Source organism: Drosophila albomicans, chromosome 2R (genome assembly GCF_009650485.2).
Source record: "Drosophila albomicans strain 15112-1751.03 chromosome 2R, ASM965048v2, whole genome shotgun sequence".
Taxonomy (NCBI): Eukaryota; Metazoa; Arthropoda; class Insecta; order Diptera; family Drosophilidae; genus Drosophila; species Drosophila albomicans.
Window position 1 is genome coordinate 8589698 of NC_047631.2, and position 13770 is coordinate 8603467.

Consider the following 13770-nt stretch of genomic DNA (forward strand, 5'->3'; position numbering starts at 1 on the left):
TGGGTACATTAAATAATGGACAAGCGGTTAACTTTTATAGTCGCCACTGTTCACTACACTGCTGTTACACGCGCCAATGTAACTTCTTTCTCTTTTTGCCGCTGGCGCGAACTGCATTCATGCGTGCACGTGTGTGTGTACTCTGTACATGGATGTGTGTGTAAAGCTGCTGTAGCTGCTCTCGTCGTACGGGATAAACAACGCACGACTTGTTTGCATTTACTCTACGCAAATGAGCGGCGTTGCCGTTGTTGTCGTTTTTCTGTTTTCAAGGGTGGGGTGCCCTGCTGCAGCAATAGTGTGAGTTGTGGGCCACAAGGAGAATGGGTAACCACAAAAGACCCCCTCTCTGTCTATCCACCAAAACGTCTGCACACAACTCACTCTCTCTAGATGATGCTGCTGCGCTGCACTGCGCTGCAGTTTTCCCATTTTGCTATGCTTTGAATGACTAAGAGACTTGTTGTTGTTGATATTATGGAGCAGAATGGGGGAAGAGGACTTCTGACGAGTTGGCAACAACATAAAAATCACAGCACACAAATTCGCCTGCTAACTGAGAGCGAATACACATGCCGTCTCGCTCTTGCTATTGTCGTCTACCCCACTCTTGAGCTCTCTCGTCTAGTGCTGCTGCTGTTGTTGTTATTGCTGTCAACGAGTGGGGTTACTGACTTTGCAGCAGCCAGGCAGAGGCAAAGTTTTGCATTTGCATGTGCGTGTATGTGTGTGTGTATGAGAGAGAGAGAGAGATTGTGTGCATGCAGGCCAATGCATGTCAATGTGTATAGTAAGTGAAGTGCGTGCGGGCAGCGCTGTTAGCGCAGCAGCGTATGCAAAGTGAGTAATTGCGAGGGACGACAGCAGCGAAGCGACGCTTTTTTTGCGATGTTTCTTTTTGCTTTTCTTTGCGCCAGCTTCTTCAGAGTGCATTTTACACTTTTGCTTGCTTACTTCGCTTTCGTTGATGTTTGGCGCCAAAAACACGGTATGAGAAGCGGCCAACTGCCGTTAAGGTTCAAAGAACTCGTCTAGTCTAATTACGATGCATACGATTGGTCGGTCATATCATAACAAATTAATACGACAAGCATATTTGTATAGCTTAATGTGTGTGTGTGCGTGTGTTTCTTTTACACATGCTTTGCATAGAATTTATCATGACTGCATTGAGATCGATCGTTGAGTTTGTGTCTCACATGCATGAGTGTGTATATGTGGTTAGTTGCGTCTGAATGTATAGGTGCAACTACTAAAACTGCAGCAACTGTCAACTGCAGATTTTAGCCACATAATAATGAGCAGCAACAATAACAATGCAGAGAGACAAGCAATAAGAAGATAACTGTGAGTATAATAATTGTTATGCTGGACATCATTGTTGAAGCATTAGCAATATGAACTGCTTTAATTCTCTTTTGTAATACTGGCAGAATATATGTTATACTTTCACATTGTTATTTCGGTTAAATTTATGAATTAAAAAAAGATTTGAGTATGTTTAGTTGATATGCGTTATTATTACTAATTTATGTAGTTCAACTACATATCCATTGAAGTTATTACTATTGGTATTCTATACTCAAAGTAATTAAAGTGTGCACACTTTGACGGCCATCACTGTTAACGAAACCGCACAAACAAGTGGACTCACTTTCATTGCCAGCACTGTTGTAGATGTTATGCGAATGCAGTAACGGTAAAGCGCAGACAGATTGGCAGACGAGTCATGGCACATTGAAGTGGGTGGGTGGGGTCAGGAGGCCACACGAAATACTCAACAAGGCGTATGGCAGATTTACTTAAGCACGCATCGGTGACAGTGCAAGCAGCAACACTCTTTGTAATTATTATGTATGCACTTACACACAAACACAAAGTATATAAAATCTGTGCATATGTTAATATTTTTGATTCATTTGACCAACAAATCACAGCAGCTTCTGACTGTGTTGCTAATGACACAACAATAATGCTGGAGCGAGAGAGATAGACTCTAAAGCTAAAGCTCCCACACATTTTATTTTGGCTTTTTTCTTTGCATTTGTAAAACTTTTCTGAGCCTAGCAACAGAAACAGCAGAGTTGTAAAAGCGAAAAGAGAAATGGAATAAAAATAAAAATAAAGCAATCATTGCACTTGTCCTGCACACGGCGGCAGCGCAGTAGCAGAAGCATGAGCGAGGTTTTTATTCCTGTTGCCATGTTGCTTCAATTTTTTTGCGATTTTGATGTTATTTTGCCGTGTGGCCCACAATGGGCGTGGCAGTCATTTCCCGCAATTACGCCTACACACAACGAAGTGACACAGACGAGAACAGAAAGAGAGAAAGAACGGTGATGATGAAGACGAAGATGATGATAATGTTTTGTTTGAGTGATAAGCCGAATTGCATTGGTTTCATGAAATATGGCAACGCTGCAAACACTCAGCAAGGAGGTATTTTCGTTAAGCCTGCAAGTATGCTACAGTTTTTTTTCGAGCCGCTTTGCCTGATTGACTTTGTGTGGGGGAAAGGCAATGAAGAAAATTCAGATGCGTCACGACGAAGACCAAAATAGATATCCATAAAAAAAAAATACGAGTATTCAGCAGACGTCAGTGTAAATATGGAATTTTGCAATAGCACAGACTTGAGTAGCAGCTGCCTTTAAGCCGTAATCAGTGATTTAGATATCATCGTCTTATTAATGACTCGTCGTTGCCTTGCCCTTGTGCATGTAATTTTCAGCACCTTTATCGCAATTTCACCTCCAAATTCCATATTCATATTCAAGCGAGTCTCCATTGGTAACTATGCGCAATAATAGACTTGGTAGCTATGCAGTCGAGCCATCTAACTGTAAGTTGGCCTCCAAACACCACTGCAAAGCAGGAGGGGGCGTTATAAGGGTTGGGTATAGCTGTTGTCAAGGCTCTGACGCACAAGTTCCTCAAAGTCGAGGCTGCAACTGCGCTGCACAGTGTCGCAAGTTATATTTGTTTTATCAGTAAATCAAAACACAAGATAAACGTTGTAAATATGCAAATTTTTAAGCAAATTGTCGTTTTAAGCTGTGCTAAATAATTATTTTAATTAACTTTCATAAAATTAAAATCTTAAAAAAAACAATGCCTTTATAAAACATTTTCATTCAAAATTCATTTATAAAAATCTTATCCTTTTACAAATTTAAGACAACAAAAAAAATACGTTTATTTTTTTGTATAATCTTAAAAATATTTATTTGCGAAAATATTTAACGTTTACCAAGTAAAATTGCGCAAATTTAAGTACTCTCATTTTTAAATCGAATTTTTATTTTGAATATTTTACCTCTTAATGTAATAAAAGTAAAATTGACATGCAAAATATAACACATTTTGTGAAATAGAATTATATATAATAAATTGGATCACTTAATTTGTTGAATGTAGCTAAATAAATGCAATGACCACTGTGCTTTCAGTGTGCTTTCGACGTCAGCGTGTCTAGCATGTTGCGGGGCTGTTAACCGTTAGCCGTAGGGTTGCCAGATGAATTTTCGCTCTTTGTATGCAACTGTACTGAGCTGAGCTGCTATATAGTATGTGTGTCTGTCTGCGTGTTGCTGTGCGGCTTTGGCATTAAATGTTTCAAGTATCATTCTGACGAGGGCCTAGAGTATGTATTTCATTTGTGTTTGTACCCATGCATAAAAAGGCGTCTCCTCCGCTTCTGGCGGATCCTAGAGGCTGGACCACGCCTCGACTGTTCGTCGATGTAAATTAAAATGTTTCCGCTCTCGTCGAGACAAGCAGTCACATCGAGCGAACCCGACAATGAGATACTTCACTGTATTTCAAATTTTAAAATTTATAAGCAATGAAATAACAAATTTCACTTGAATACTAAAAACTGAAAAATTTATATATATATATTTTTTTTTTATTAAAGTTTGCACTTATTATATATATAAATTCTATTAGAGAGTTCCTTTATATAATTCATGTTAGGAAATATTAAATTGAAAGAGATATAGTACAGAGTATTTCCTGAAAGTTTAACAGCTCTCGCATTTAAAGTCACCGAGTTGTACTAATTTCTAGGGACGGTCAGACGGACAGCAGGACGCGTCAGCATCGAATTACTATCGAGTTGTGAAGCGCTGTTGTTGCTGTTGGGTGGGGAGTATAATGAATTATGTGTGCGAGATTGAATTTTATTGGCTTGGCGAGGTCGACGGCGCCGTCAGGATGTGAGAATTGTCAGGATGCGGATTGCACTAATTATGAAATGACATTTTAGCCAGTTGGGCGCCGATTTTAAATGGTTTTCTGCTCTCTGTGTTGTCAACTTGATTAATGTTAATTCGTTTTTCGTTTCGTTTCGTTTCGTTCCAGGCGGCGACGGCGGCGATGCCAATGATGATGTTGCTGCCATTATTGGGGGCGACCTCGTTGTACAGCAGCAACAACAAGTATTGCAGCTATTGCCACAACAGCAGCAAGAGAAACATCAATAACAATAATATTACTAGCCAATATTAAAGAGGGAACGAGAAGCCAGACACATGTTGCTGCTACAATTGAAACGAGAACAACGAGGAGAGCAACAGCAAGTACAATGCTCAGTGCTGCGAATGCAACAGCAGCAACAGGAGCCACAGCAGCAGCAGTTGCCGCTGGCGAAACTTATGTGATAACAAGCAAACACCACCAACATCAACAACAACAACAACAGCAACAACAACAGCAGCAACATCAACAACCACAACAGCAGCAGCAGCAGCAGCAGCAACATTTTGTTGTTGCCGCCAACACAATGGTGATACCAGCAACAGCAGCAGCAGTCGCCGGTATACCAACAGCAACAACCACAACAACAACAAGCAGTGCATTAGCCGTTGAAACTGCACAAGCAACACATCAACATCAACAACAGCCGCAGCAGCAACAACAACAACAGCAGCAACATGTGTTGTTTCAACCTCAATTGCAGTTGCAAGCAGCAGCAGCAACAACTCCTCAGCCGCGACAGCTGCCCAAGAAGCGTAAATTTGATCTAGCTGAGCTAGACAAAGCCGAGCAACAGCAACAGCAGCAGCAACAACAACAGCAGCAGCAGCAACAGTTGCACAAGCAGCAGAAACCCGCCGAAACAAATGGAAACAGCGATGCGTTGTTGTCCAATGGCAATGTTGCTGCCGTGCAGCAGCATGCCATATCGTTGCGGGGCATGATTGCTGTCTCGCCCTCGGCAATCAATTGCGCAGTCGCAGGTGCAGGCGCCAGCAGCAGCAACAACAATAGCAATAGCAACAGCAACGATATCAGGCAGCAGCAACTGCAACGTATTATAATCACATCGCCGCTGCAGCAACAAGCAACCAAGCAGCAGCATGTTTCCAGCAGCAGCAGCAGCAACAATAGTCATGCAGCAATCAATCATGCAACACGCACACACACTCCCGTCTACTACCAACAACAACAACAACAGCAGCAGCAGCAACCACGTTTTAGCTTTATCTCTCACAACAACAATCAGCAACATGTACAGGAACAACAGCAACCACAACAACAACAGCAGCAACATGAGCCTGTTGCTCTACTCGATCTCAGCGAATGGACAAACACACGTGTCCTGGCCAAAGTGGGCAAATTTTATGCGCCCGGCATCATTCGGCAGGTGCATGACGCGACTATAGCTGCCACGCCCACGGCCACGCCCATGCCGCCTTCAATACTCGTGGAATTCGATGCAGCCGAATTTGGGCAGCAGCTGTATCCGGATGTGTTGCAACTAGGACGCTACAATGTGATACTAGACGCCAGTCCGCCAATGGCCGATGTGAGTTTCCTTCTCCTTCCCTCTTAATCTTGTCCCTCCTCTAAATGTGTTCTCTTTCCTCTCTAGATCACGCTGGAGGCACGCGTCTGTGTGCGGCAACGGGTGGAGGATCGCAACGTTGGCTGCGTCTACGTCGAGGGCATCCTCATGGACATCAACCAGGGCACCAAGCAATATACCGTGCAGTTGGCCAACGAGGAGCTTGTAAGTTGTTTAAATTAAGTTTCTTTAAAAACTTACACTTAGTTCGTAGACTGGTTCATTTTATTCAAGAAGATATCAATTTTTTGCATTCTGAAATTTAGTCTTTAGCTTATAAGTTGTTCACACTCCACCAAATTAAGACTCTTTAAAAATTTGATTTTAGTTCGTTGCTTGGTTCACTTTATTAAGGAAGATATCAATTATTTGCCTTTGAGAAATTATTGTTAATTGTATACTTTGAAAAACACTTAATGGATTGATAATAAAAACAAAAATATATGCTTATATTATTACTGCTCGATTTATATTTAAATTAACCAAATAAATTTCATTAAAATGACGATAATGAACTAGTTCAGAAGTAGTTTACAACATTCTTAACATAAAATTGGGAAATCATTCTAGGTATTTTTAGAAAAAAATAACAATATTCGGTTTTGCATTAATTTTCTTTCTGAACCAAATTACTTGGTCATTGGAAGTGGTTCGGTTCATCGTATCGAACTCAACTCTAACAGTTTGATCCAGTTAATTACTAATCTGAATTGTTTTAGTTATCAGTTTTAGTTCTGTTTTACTTTCTCTCTAATAGAAATTTATTTCTCATTAGAAGTGGCCAATTTTTCCGTAAATAATGTTCCGAACCGGTTTAGTAGCGACTTACTGTGAACAACATAAACGGTTCGGTTCCACTACAATACTAAGTTGAACTGTTTCAGTAATGAACTTTAGTTCTGTTTTACATTCTCTCTAATAGAAATTAATTTTTCATTAGAAGTTCAACTAAAATAATGTTCCGAACCGGTTTGATAGCGATTTACTGTGAACAATATTCTCAACACACAATTGAGGAAACTTTTTTCGCTTTTATAAAATATTAAATTTGTATATTTTACTAAACAAATCATAATTACTACCCATAAAAAAATAAACTGAACCGGTTCACTAACAGTTCTTAGTAATGTTTTCCTTTCAACTCCTTTCGCTTCAATGGTTTAATTCCTTCTCTTCTCGTTTTGCAGCCCAATACGAAGGTTGTGCGTCGAGCCGATCTGCGATTGCTGCTGCCACCCTGGTGGGATGAGCTCAACGAGCTGACCCCAACGGCGACGACACCAGGTCAGACGCCAGCGAAGCGCAAGCCAGATGCGGCCACAGTAACTGCAACAGCCACTGCCACAGTCTATCCCAAGGCATTTGTGGCCACGGGCTACGACGGCAAGTTGCCAACGCAACCGCAGCACCAGCAGCAAAAACATGAGTATTACCGAGTGGCAGCCACGTCGCCATTTCAGGGTGGTGTTGTGCCACCGCCACCACTGTTGGCGCATGTCGAGCATTCCCAACAGCAGCAGCAGGCCAACGGTCTGCCGGATATTGTGATCTCGCCGGGCAGCAATGGACAGCAACAGCAGCCACATCATCATCTGAAAATGCATGTGCCATCGCCAGCGCAGCAGCAGCAACAACAGCAGCAGCAGCAGCGCGGATACGACGACTACGATTCGGATGACGAGCTGAAGCGTGTCGGGATTGGATATTCGCCGGCCGCTGGCGATGTGGATGCCGAGAAGATGAGCGCCTGCAGCAAGCGCAGTAGCATGCAGAGTCGCGGCAGCACATCCAGCTTACTCGACCAGAGGCTGACACCACGATCTCATCCGGCAACTCCAAGGTACGTCACTGTCTTTACAGTAGTGTCCGCAATAGCAATAGCCAATTGCTGTGTAACAAAATACTCCACTGAATTTACAGTGGTGTGCTGCATTAACACACATCAACTAATTACAGTAGTGTCCCCTTGCTGTGCCGAGTAAACATACTACATTTGATAGCTTCAGATTTCGTTACAGTAGCGTCTCTTTAGGCAATATAATACTACTTTAAATGAGTGTCTCCATTTGGTGATTTATTTTCATGTGTAGCAAATAAAGTACTCGGTTTTCAATGTTTAGCTTTATTATATTAATTACAGTAGTGTCCCACTTTATTTTAATTTGAGCGATTTGACCATACGATTTTACATCACTATTCCATTTATAACTTCCAGTCAAGTACTGCAAATATTTCATATTATCCTCGTAATCACAAGTTACATACATATATGCAAATGATATGCACTGCAATTTACAGTAGTGTCCCCATTTAAAAAATCCAACATGTTTACCATAGACATGAGAGTTGTAATTGCCTCTAATGGAATAATGTTTCCCACTCATTTTCCATCAACACTACAATAATTGGCAACAGTTGAATAACAATATTCACTGTAGTTCACACACAGCACGTGCATGATCCCGTTATACTATTTTGCTTATGCTTTCTGCACACGTACGTAAATGCAACTTTTTCGTTCTTTTTTGGCGCTCTCTCAATCTCTCTCTCTCTTTCTCGCTCTCTTGTGGTGTGTGATTGCAAAAGTGGCGCTCGCAGCTGTCGCTGTGCTTTTTTCGCTCATACCTCGGCAATTGACTTGCACTCAATCCATTAATTATAATTATACATACTCGTATGTATGTGTTTGTGTATTTATGTACAAATGTATTTTGGTTGACAGATCTCAGGCAACGACGCCGCATCGCTTCAAGAAGGGCGACATTGTGGAATCGGAATCCGGAGTGCGCAAGAAGTACAATGGAAAGCAATGGCGACGTCTCTGCACGCTGTGCATGAAAGAATCTCAGCGGCGCGGCTATTGTTCCAGGCATTTGAATCAGAAGGGCAACAACAATGCGATGCCCTCATCAACGGGTCCGGGTCGCTTTCTCAGGTGCCTATAAAACACTCACTCACTCTCTCTCTCCATTTTCCAGAACACTCTCTTACCATGTCTCTCTTGTTTGCACTCTCTCTCTCTCTCTCTCTTTTATAGTGATAGTCGATCGAGCAGCAAGACGCAAAACGATGAGGACACATCACGCGACTCGGAAACATCGCCTAACCATCGTGTCACGGGTCGCTATGACCAGGAAGAGACCGATGTGGCCGGCGTATTAGGTATGTGCATCTCTCTCTCTCTTTCTCCTCTCACACCTCTTGACTTTTTATGACACCGCATTTTGAGCTCTTGGCTGTGTTGTTAATTCTCCGTTTCTCGATACTCGCTTGCTTTATGGATCATAAAAGCAACCAAAAATGTTGCTGTTGTCTGAAATTTATTCATAGTTTTGGTGCGATTCATTTTCAAGGCTGGCTTTCCCAACCAAACTCTGAACTGAACTCGACCCGACCTCGGGTCTCTCGGAACTCAAATGAGCGCCAGCTTTACCTGTTAATCTATCGTTGTTCACGCAATTACCAACACAGTTACACAGCCTCTCGACTGACGGTTTCTAAACTGTTCTCGATTGTTATTCATGGCGCTTCTTGAAATGTGCGCTACATTTTTGGGCTTAGCCGACAGCTAAACGCGCTGCCTTAAACACCTTTCGAACCGTAAAATTGACACTTTTCTGTTGAAATAAATACCATAAAAAGAACTCGATTTATTTTGAATTTAATGGATATAATTATTTGGGATTGTCTGGAAGAAAAAAAATGAAATTATAATTGTTAAAGAATGCAATGACAATGAATAAGAAAAAAGATTTATTTTGCGCCCTTAGAACAAATAAATAAGTCTTAGCATTAGTTTGAAATCAAGAAAAATTTAATAACATGGATTTTTTTAATCAAGTAATTTTATGGATTTGATTTGAAAATAGCTATTTTATTAATCTTATTATCATTATTACCAAAAAAAATGGAAAATACTTCTCTTTTTATTAAATGTGGGAGAGAAGATTATTACGATCCATAGCATATTTTGCACATTCTTTTTAAACCCAGCTATCTTTAAATATAAACAATTTCGAGTGAACTGTCTGTAAACAGAATGTAATAAAATAATAATTAAGTCGTCTGGTAAATGTTAAGTTGGCAAAATACACTAGATAAAAAACAGTAATATGAAAGGTCCTCTTATATTTGTTGATAAGAATTATTTTTCTGATGTATTTTTAAATTAACTTGGAAGGGAAATTAGTATAGAAAATTCCATAAATATTCAGTGAAAAAGAATTCTGTAGCGCATTTAAACAATCGGTGTAGCGAATTCTTTCACATTGCTTTCAATGCATTTCCAATTCTCTATAAAAATGCATATCATAAAGTTTTATTGTGGCAATGCGGCTGCTGACCATTTCACATATACACACAAACACACACACACCCTTTGGACAAAGGTCGTCGATTTTGTTAAGGTGTTTTCGGGGCCGTGGCCGATGAGGGGTGCTATTGTTTGAAGTATGCGTGCAGCGGCAGAGACATCAGCAGCAGCAGCAGCAACTATAATAACAACAAGAAACACGTTAGCTAGCCACTTGAAAGTGTGACCGCAGCGTGATTTAAGCGTTAAAGCAAAGGCAGACGCAGCGACGTCGACGTCAGCGTCGATATGAGCAGCGACGCATACGCATTCCAAAGCACCTGCAGACGAGATCGCTAGCTACACTGCTGCGACGTCGACGCCGCCACTTGAAACGAACAATGCAGCGCAGCCGAAACAAAAGCGAGCTGCGTGCGAAGCGCAACAGATTCTTCTTTTCTTGTTATATTTGCCTTGCCCTGCCTTTGATTCGTTTTTACCTAAACAAAAATGCACTTGAGAGAGCGCGCGTTCACTAACACACAGGCATACGTGCACATGCACACAGACAGTCAGACGTTGAGCAGCACCCACACAGTCAAACAACAGGTAAACAAACATGGACGTCGAGAGCGAACGAACACAAGAGAGAGCAGCAAGCAAGCAATTGATATGATTTTGAGAGAGCGAAGCAGCGTCGGCGGCGCTCAGTTTATGCTGTCGCTTCGTTGGCCGCGCTCAGTTGGATTCTTTTGACGTCGTCGTCGCATTTTATGTTGAAAACTGTCAAAGGCAAGGCAAGAAAAGACAGCACAGTGAACAGAACAGAACGCGGAACGCGGCGCAAAAGCAAAAAATACAACAAATATAAAATAAAGAAGAAAAAGAACACAAAAAAATATAGTGAATACCAATGCGAATGCAGCAGACAAAACGAATGTGACAACGACGACAAAAAAATAAAAAAAAAAAACTTTTTCAAGCAAATTCAATACGAAGCAAAATATGTGCAGAAAGTGATGCCAATCAAAGTGATTCAGTGAGCAGCGAGTGTGGAGTCAAAGGAGTTGGAGGCGCAGGAGGAGGAAGCAGCAGCGACATGAACGCGTTCCAGGACTTTGAGCTGGGCGCTAAATTATATTTACAATGCTTATGTAATGAGCTAACACAACAACAAAAACCAAATATGCAAACAAATTGCAGACGATACCAAATGATAACCCTTTCTCTGTTTCTCTCTCTCTCTCTCTATCTCTTTCTACAGTGTCACTGAGCAGCTCACGCTCTGCAACGCCATCGTATACATCACCCGTGAATCATGCCGGCGCCTCGCCGCTGAACGCCATCCCCCACTCCCCGGTCAATGTGACCAGTCATCGGCAAAACTTCTTTACGCCCATTGCGAATCAATCCCAGCAGCAACAACAGCAACCACATCAGCAGCAGCAGCAGCTTGTGAACGTTGTGGCTGCTGTGCCGCTGGACAGCAAATGGAAGACAACACCAAGTCCAGTGTTGTACAACACCAATAACAACAACAGCAGCAGTAACAACAACAATGGCTGGGAGAGCAGTCAACATCAGCAGCAGCAGCAGCAACATCAGCAGCCACCGCCACCGCCACAAACAACGGCTGTTTCGCTGGTGATGCATGCACCACCGCCACAACAACAACAACAACCACCTGCCGCTCATCTCAGTGCGCTGCCAACGCCGCCGCCCAGCAGTCTTGGCCATGCCACAAGCGTAATTCGCATCTCAAGCAGCCAGCAACAACTGCAACAATCAGCGCCAACTCAGCAGCAGCAACAACAACATGTTGTGGTATCCACGGCTGGTCATCAGACATTTCATCCCGTCATTGTGAATGCGACACAACTGTCGCAACTACAGAATTCATTGCCCGTTTCCGTCGCCCAACAACAGCAGCAGCAACAGCCGCCGTTGCCGCCCACATCGGTTTCGTTTCATCCGCATTCGCATCCACATCCGCCAACCACGCCCACATCCGCAACAGTGCCCATTGCTGTGGCACAAGCACAGGACAAGCCGCTGCCAAAAAACGGTAAGTGCCACAATTTGTAGCAACTCCCCCGTTAATCAGTCAATTTGATTGGCATCATAAATGTGGCAATCACTTTTGGCATTTAGTTTAATGTGATAACGATTATTTAGTATCGATAGAACGCGAAATGATTGAAAAAACAAATAATCACATTAAGTTATCGACAATTTTAGACGAATTCAAATCAAAAATTGTATAATAGAAGACTTTATAAATATGTGCTATATTAATTGCAAGAGAGATATAAATAGACAAAGTGAGTGAGCTAATAAAAAGGGAAAAATTAACGTAACCCAAATTAAATAATTGCAATAATATGCTATGATAATTGATGTCATCATAGCTAAGAGAGGGAATGAAAGCGTATTTATAAATTAAACAATTAAAGAACTGCAATTTACAGAAAATGAGTGAGACTTTAACATTATTTTTAAAGAGATATTTCTTCAGTAAATAAAATTAGAAGCTATTAAATATTTATTCTTTAAAATAGATAAAAAAATCGAAAATGAGAATTAATAAACAAATATATTATTTATGAATTATAAATTTTTTTTTAGCATCCACAGAAAAAATAAACAGTTAAATGTAGTTTGAAATAAATAATTTCAATGGAATTTTAAAGCTTTTCAATATTGTCATTCATTTAAAAACAATTCAAATTAATTCAATATTTTGTGACGATAGTAAGGAAATTTTAAAGTATCAAGATTTATGAAATAAATACAAATTCAGGATGCTTTTTGCTAAATGCTAAATTATTTGTGTGCAAATTTAGCATTTAACATTTGCTTCAAACAAGATTAACATTAATTTATATAAGCTGTGAAATTATTGTATTCATATTTTGCAATTTTGCAAATTTTAAGGATTACAATAGAATTTTTGTTGAAAAATATTTTATATATAATATATATTTTGCTTAAATTCATTTGTCTAAATTCAAAGTTATTGAATTGGTATAAAATATGATATAAATTGGTATAAAATATGCAAAATCCAAAAACGAATTCTAAGAATTATTGATTGAGATTCGATTTGAATAATGTATTAAATTAACAACCTTTCTTTTTACGCTCTTTGCAGGCTACAATGCGGCTAGCTATCCGTGGCACAAGCTACTGCCGCAAATGCCGGCCATGACCAAAGCACCTCCAGCAACAGTGGTGACGACGACAACGACCAACAGCAACTACAGCCTGTCGCTGATGCAGCATCAGCACCAACAGCCACAGTTGTCGCCGCAACACACAGCACAACTGCCAGCAACAGTTGCAGCACAGCAGCAGCAGCAACAACAATCGTCGCTAAATCCTAGCAACAATCATCTGATTGTTCCTGCGCCGTTGTCATCGCCAGGCAAGCCACTCAACTGTTCCATGAACGATGCAAAGGCAGCAGCAGCAGCGGCGGCAGCAGCAGCAGCCTCAGCAACAGTGGTGTCCACTAGCACAGCGGATGACCCTGATGAACCGGATGAGCAGCTAGACGACGATGTGTTTGAGTCGCACAGCAACAGCACAGCAGTCACAGCAACCACATCGAATGGCAAGAAAACAGCAGCAA

General features: G+C 41.1%; 1 protein-coding gene across 1 annotated transcript in view; it reads left to right on the forward strand.

Moving 5' to 3' along the window:
* The window catches only part of LOC117576084 (putative transcription factor capicua), a 63428-nt gene that overhangs the window by 39032 nt on the left and 10626 nt on the right, over positions 1 to 13770 (forward strand). Inside the window, 7 exon segments of the mRNA XM_052007788.1 lie at positions 4363 to 5809; positions 5876 to 6013; positions 7036 to 7688; positions 8571 to 8783; positions 8886 to 9010; positions 11404 to 12204; positions 13291 to 13769. Coding sequence (XP_051863748.1) covers positions 4586 to 5809; positions 5876 to 6013; positions 7036 to 7688; positions 8571 to 8783; positions 8886 to 9010; positions 11404 to 12204; positions 13291 to 13769 — 3633 coding nt within the window. The 5' untranslated portion in view covers positions 4363 to 4585.